This window comes from Marmota marmota, unplaced genomic scaffold (assembly GCF_001458135.2).
Source record: "Marmota marmota marmota unplaced genomic scaffold, marMar, whole genome shotgun sequence".
Classification (NCBI taxonomy): domain Eukaryota; kingdom Metazoa; phylum Chordata; class Mammalia; order Rodentia; family Sciuridae; genus Marmota; species Marmota marmota.
Window position 1 is genome coordinate 62,561,795 of NW_025999968.1, and position 5,962 is coordinate 62,567,756.

At 61.3% G+C, this 5,962-nt stretch overlaps 1 protein-coding gene across 1 annotated transcript in view; it reads right to left on the minus strand.

The window, feature by feature from the left end:
• The window catches only part of Tspear (thrombospondin type laminin G domain and EAR repeats), a 160,824-nt gene that overhangs the window by 65,275 nt on the left and 89,587 nt on the right, over nucleotides 1–5,962 (minus strand). The window contains exon 2 of the mRNA XM_015478366.2: nucleotides 4,964–5,184. Within this exon, the coding sequence (XP_015333852.2) occupies nucleotides 4,964–5,184 (221 nt within the window). The remainder of the gene's footprint in view (nucleotides 1–4,963; nucleotides 5,185–5,962) is intronic.

Sequence of the window (5,962 nt, forward strand, 5' to 3'; positions counted from 1 at the left end):
CGCAGCAGCTGGGCTGGCAGCAGCTGGGGGCGCAGCAGGGGGGCTCGCAGCAGCTCTCTGGGCAGTCGTCCACCTGCCAGGAGCAGTCGGGGCAGGAATCCCAGGAGCCGGGCTGGCAGACGCGGCTGCCATAGCTCAGGTCGCTGGAGCAGACGGACATGGTGGAGGCGGCCATGGTGGGTGTGCTGGAGGAGGGTGGGTGTGTGGGTGTGTGAGTGTGTGAGTGTGTGAGTGGCCGCGGTCTCCCTCCTTTATACCCCTGCTGTTTGTCCCCTGGCCAGGCTGGGGGAAGCCTTCCTGTTCCTGCTGTGGCCTGGCGCCAGGCTGCGTCTCTGCGTGCCCGGGCCAGCGTGTGCACGCTGTCCTGAGCTGTGTTTGTCCCTGGAGGAAACCAGCGAGATGCTTTGATGGCACCCAAGTGCCCTCGTGCAGGGACAGTGGCAGGCAGTGGCCCTCTGGAGCCCAGAGCCCTGTCCCTCAGGAGCGCTCGTTTTTGAGCACAGACGTCCCCCTCTGGGAGGGTGGGCTTGGGGCCCCAGCTCTGGGCCTGAGGTGCTGCGAGTGCCCTGCTCTGCACAGGTCCACTCGACGCCTGGCCCGGCCCACGCAGGAGCTGGTGCTGCTGGCGGTCAGGGAGCCTGGGGCGTGCTTACGCCTGCTGGTCCCCGGGGAAGGCCTGAGGGCAAGTCTTCCTGGGGCTGCGGGCAGCGGGCAGCAGGTGCAGGCCCAGCACATGAGGGGGACTCCTAGGGCTGGCCGCCCCACTTCTCCAGCCCCTCTCCTTGGGTCTGGACAGTCTCCCTGCAGCAGGGCTCAGGGCTCCTGCAGCCCCGTGCAGAGGACACGGCTCTTCTCCCCGAGCACCCTGACACCACAACACCAGGCGGGGCAGCTCCCGTCCCCTCGGGACGCACCCCGAGCATCTAGTGGCCGTGTCTGGGAGCACAGGGGCCTCTTCCTGTGGGCTGCTGCTGGCTGGGGTGGCCACCACGTCCAGTGCTCAGGACTGACGAGCACCCCGAGTTCTGGTCATGGGCCCCGTCTCTTCATGCCACTGTTGGTACTCTGCGCCACGTCTGAAGTGTCCAGGGCAGGCCCAGTGATGCCGGCCGCAGTCTGCCAATGCAGCCCAGGGCTCCACGGGCTGCAGGTCGGGCCTCTCTGCCTCCGCAGGTGCAGCTCTGCTGAGTCAGGTCAGAAGGCAGAGCTGGCGGGACCCACGGAAATGCCCACTACTCCCCTAGGACTCAAAGGGCCAAGTCGGTCACACACAGAAGACCCACAGACAAAACCAGAAAACGCCCAAAGTCAAGGCCCAGGGCCCCAGAGCAGCGGGAGGCATGGGGAGGGACCGCGGAGGGGAGTCGGGCTCCTCCCCAGGCTCGGGAGGCCGGAAGGCCAAGCTCTCAGGGTGTCACCCACCAAGAGCCCGGGCCCTCGGAGCCCTCCCTCAGACACGGCGGCAAAGTGAAGACCCCCAGGTCACTAAAGGCCACCAGCCGGCTTGTCACAGCCCCTGAAGGGACAGGCTGAGAGGTGACAGCAGGGAACCACCCCAGGTGAGAGTCAAGACGTGGTGACGGAGGCTGCTCCAGGTCACAAGGGGCGGACGGACACGCCTCCCCCTCCTCTCCCCACTTACTGAAAGGCCAGTGGACCAAAGCGTGGGCCGTGTTGGTGGCCTAAACACAGCGAGGACGTGTGTGACGCAAGGCTCAAGGAGGTGCGTGGGGCAGTGGAAGCCGTGCCGGGGCCAGCTCAAGTCCAGGGAAGAAGGGCCGAGCAGCCCCGACGGGACGCGGCCACAGGCACGTCCACCCTGGTCTCCTCAGGTTCCTCAGAAGTCACAGCTTTGGTAGAGCGAAGGCCGTGGCAGGGCTGGCAGGCGCAACACCAGCAGGCTGCCATGAGGGAAGGCGGGACCGTGTCACAGGGACGGCAGCTTGCGTGTCGTGGGGCCGGACCACTGCTGACCGGAGGCTGGCTCAGGTGAGTCAGAATGAGCAGGTGTGCGGCCACCACGAGGGCAAGTGGAGAGGCGCCGTGAGACTCTCAGCACGGACGTCAAGAGCCACACGAGGCTCATGGAGACAAGCAGCCACCCGTGGACACAGGGGAGCCAAGCTCTCAGGGTCAGTGCTGACCGACCGCATGCTGGCACTGCAGCGCCGAGTCCCAAACACTGGGCCACCGCACCAGGACCAGGCTGGGCCCTGCGAGCGTGGCCACACTGCGGCTGCCCAGGACGGGACCTTGCTGTACCCATCCCCAGGGACCCTCCAGGGCACGTGCCAGCCTAGAGGTAAGCACAGACCCTCCGGCAGATGCAGCCCTTCGCCTTGGAACCACCGGCTCCATTACCATGCCCCTGGCCATCGAGATAGCAAAACCACACGGAGGGAAATAAGTAAGAAAGACCTTCCAAAGGGCACGGAAAAGGGAGAATATGACGCTGAACAGACCACACAGAGGCCAGGGGCAGGCAGCCACCTTGCCCACCCCAGCTAGGACACGCATGCGGAAGGGCACCCGGACCACCAGGACAGCACCCCTGACAGATGGGGCTACAGAGCAGTTAGTAAGTAGGTGAATGTGTGAATACAGAACTGTGACTCGAACTCGCACCAATTGAAGAATCGAATCAAGTGAGAGACTGTCAGAGCAGATTTCTAAAAATCAGGATTCCACCAGATGCTTTCCACACGGGGGACTCAGACGTGAAGTCAAGTCAGACAAAGACAGCAAGGTGTGTCCATGTGTGTGTGCGCATGTGTGTGCATGTGAGTGTGTGTGTGCTTGTGCATGACTGTGCACGTGTGTGTTTGTGTGTGCATATGTGTGCGCATGTGTATGCTTGTGCTTGTGAGTGTGTGTGTGCATGTGTTTGAGTGCATGTGAGTGTGTGAGCTTATGTGTGTGTGCATGTGTGTGCTTATGCATGACTGTGCATGTGTGTGTGCATGAGCATGCTTGTGCTTGTAAGTGCATGTGAGTGTGTGAGCTTATGTGTGCATGTGAGTGTGTGCATGTGTGTTCATGTGTGTGTGAGTGTGTGAGTGTGTGCATGTGTGTTCGTGTGTGTGTGTGAGTGTGTGAGTGAGTGCATGTGTGTTCGTGTGTGTTCATGTGTGAGTGCGTGCATATACGTGTGTGAGCTTGTACGTGAGTGTTGTGAGTGTGAGTGAGTGTGAGTGTGTGATACAGACAGCACCTGCAGGGCAGCCACGGTGGCCGTGGACTGGCAGGAAGGGTCGACTCCCGAGGCGAGGTCTTGCTGGAGATGAAGAAGCGCCTCATAGGTCAGGAGAGCCTCAGGACAACAGAGCGAATGTCCACAAACAGGCAGTGACAACACGGTGACAGCAAGCAGGGCCGACAGGAAGGGCGCGAGGCAGCACCGGCTGAGGACTTGGACGCTCGGGCCTCGGCAGTGGCTGGGCCAGGCAGAGGGTCCACCAGGAAGAGGGCCTGAACGCAGGACGGCCTGGGTGCTCTGACGGGTTGTTAGCGTCCCCCCCTGCGGGAGGACACAGCTTCTGTCCTGGACAGACACTGTTGGGGACAGAAGATGGGCCAGGCTGAAGACAACCTCCTAGGCTCCAAAGGACAGAAGAAGACAAGCGTGTGCTCTGGCCACCGCAGGATGAAACTAAAACCAATAACAGAAAACCCGGGAAACTCGGGTCCAAGGAAACGGAGCCACACTCCTCAAGGGTGGCAGGACCTCAAGAGAGAGCAGGAGGGACCTTCAGATGTCGGGACCAAAGCTCAGGAAGCACCGGCCGGGAGAGTCACAGCAGCTCATCACGGCACTGAGGGTCGTGGGCCCAGCTCCCACCGTAAGGCTCCAGAGAAGGAGGAGCAAGCCACACTAAGCCACACCACTAAGCCACACTAAGCCACACTAAGCCACACCACTAAGCCACACTAAGCCACACTAAGCCGGGCAGGGACAGCGCACGGGTCCCAGGAGACCAACACCCACCGCGGCTCTGCGGGCCCTTCTGGAAACCAGAGGGACAGCCTTCCCAACCCTCCCTGGCCACCGCTGGCTCTCAAAGTCACCCCTGGAGTTGCCCAGACCCAAGGCTCCCACTTCAGCCTGTCCCCAGGGGAAAGGGACCATGCCCGCCACGCAGGGCCGTGACCACTCAGCAGCGTCCCCTTAACAGCTGAGGGGCGGGAAGACCAGAGGTTCCCAGCTGAGGAGCAGAAGACCCGGGGCGTCCATGACATGGCCACGTCCTGGAAGGTCACAGGCAGGGTGCAGAACATAACCCGCGACGGGGGACTCACGCGGGAAGAGAGGGAGCGAGTTGAAGGGCTGGGCGGCCCCACACGCCGACATGCAGGGGCCGTCCAGCAGGCGAGACAGAGCACGGCACAGGAGGGGAGGACTGGAGCCTGGGAGTCCCTGGGGGCCACGCCAGTGTCCCACTCTGCCGACGACCCAGAGCTGGGCTGCCGGCTTTGCTCCTTGACTGGCGATTTGGAAGTGCAAAGAGAAACCCACCTTTGTCTGCTGTGCATCGTCCAGAACCCCGGGTGTCCGTGTCAGTGTGTGTCCGAGTGGGTACGGCAGCGAGGGGCACCCCTGGCCTCCCTCCCTCCAGGCCGGGGTGGTGGGAAGGGGCCATGCTAGACCTGGGACAATGGCACCACGCACCACAGGAGAGCCCGCCACAAGCTGCACACTTTGAAGTGCCAAAGAACATCAGGATAAGACCCACGCACAACCTCGGGTGTCGCCAGCCGACCCCCAGCCAGGGGCAGGCCGACCCTGCCGCAGCTGCTGTGGGGGGCCTCACTCCCCAGCAGGACAGGCCACTCGATCCCAAGATGCCCCCAGAGGCCTGAGCAGCTGCCCTGCCCGCTAGAGGGGCCTGGCCAGCGCTGGCGTCGAAAACATGGAAGAGGAAGGAAGCTCTGCTTTTCCTGAAGCCAAGAACCAAATCGCACTGACCTTGGGAGGAAGGCGGGGGACTTTCAAGGTCACAACGATGGAAAATTCCTCGGGGAAGAGGTCACATCTGAAGAAAATCCTCGATGCAGGGAAGCTCCAGGCGTGGGGCGGGGCGGCCGAGAGCTGGAGGCCCCGGGCACCGAGGACCTGCACGGTCCTGACTCCGCCCGCGGCGCCATCCGAAGGGACCACCTCCGCAAGGACGTCCAGGGGCCGCAGGTCTGTGTCAAAGATGAAGCCAGATTTAAGGACAGGTAGTCAGTGTAGTTAGGTAAATCAGGTCTAATATCGAGTAAGATCCAAAATGGAGCCATGTTGAGAATGAATTCCGGGAAAGCAGAACAACTCATGAATGTTAACGTCCCCAAGGCCCAGAGCCCATCCCAAAGAAATGTTAACGAAACAGCTCCCAGCAAACTTGAAGATGCCCAGATTACTCCTTTGGCCCACCTGTGCCCCACCCTGAGGGCCTTCCACCTACCTCCATCACTGAAAGGTAACAGAACAAGGACAGGAATGGGGGACGCTGCATGAAGACCTTAGCTATAAGAAGGGAAGACAGCGCCCTTCCCCGGATTCCACCTCTTGGGTGGGAGAAGTCTTTTCTGCTGTCCTTTAATAAAGCCTCTACTGTCCACTCTGACCTTGCCTCGGTGTGCTTCTCTGGTGTCATACTTCAGCATTGGGGAAGCAAGGACTTGTCACCGGTCAACAGCGGTAATAGATTGGAGGTCCCACCGAGATCTACACCGAGGTAAGCTCCTCTCCATGCACCCCACGTCTGTCTGAGGTGCATCTTTCTCTCTCTTTCTTTCTGGAGGGTGAAGTGGGCACCTAACAGCTACTTAGATGCAGTTAGTGCAGCCGCCACTCTTCAAGACTCGGGTGAGAGGTTTCCCGGCCTAGGCAGCTCTCAATCACCTGTCCATACAGAGCAGGCTTGTTGGGTTCTGCCAAAGCCACTTCCAACTTTTCTGTCTGGGCCTGGAGAGCAATTGG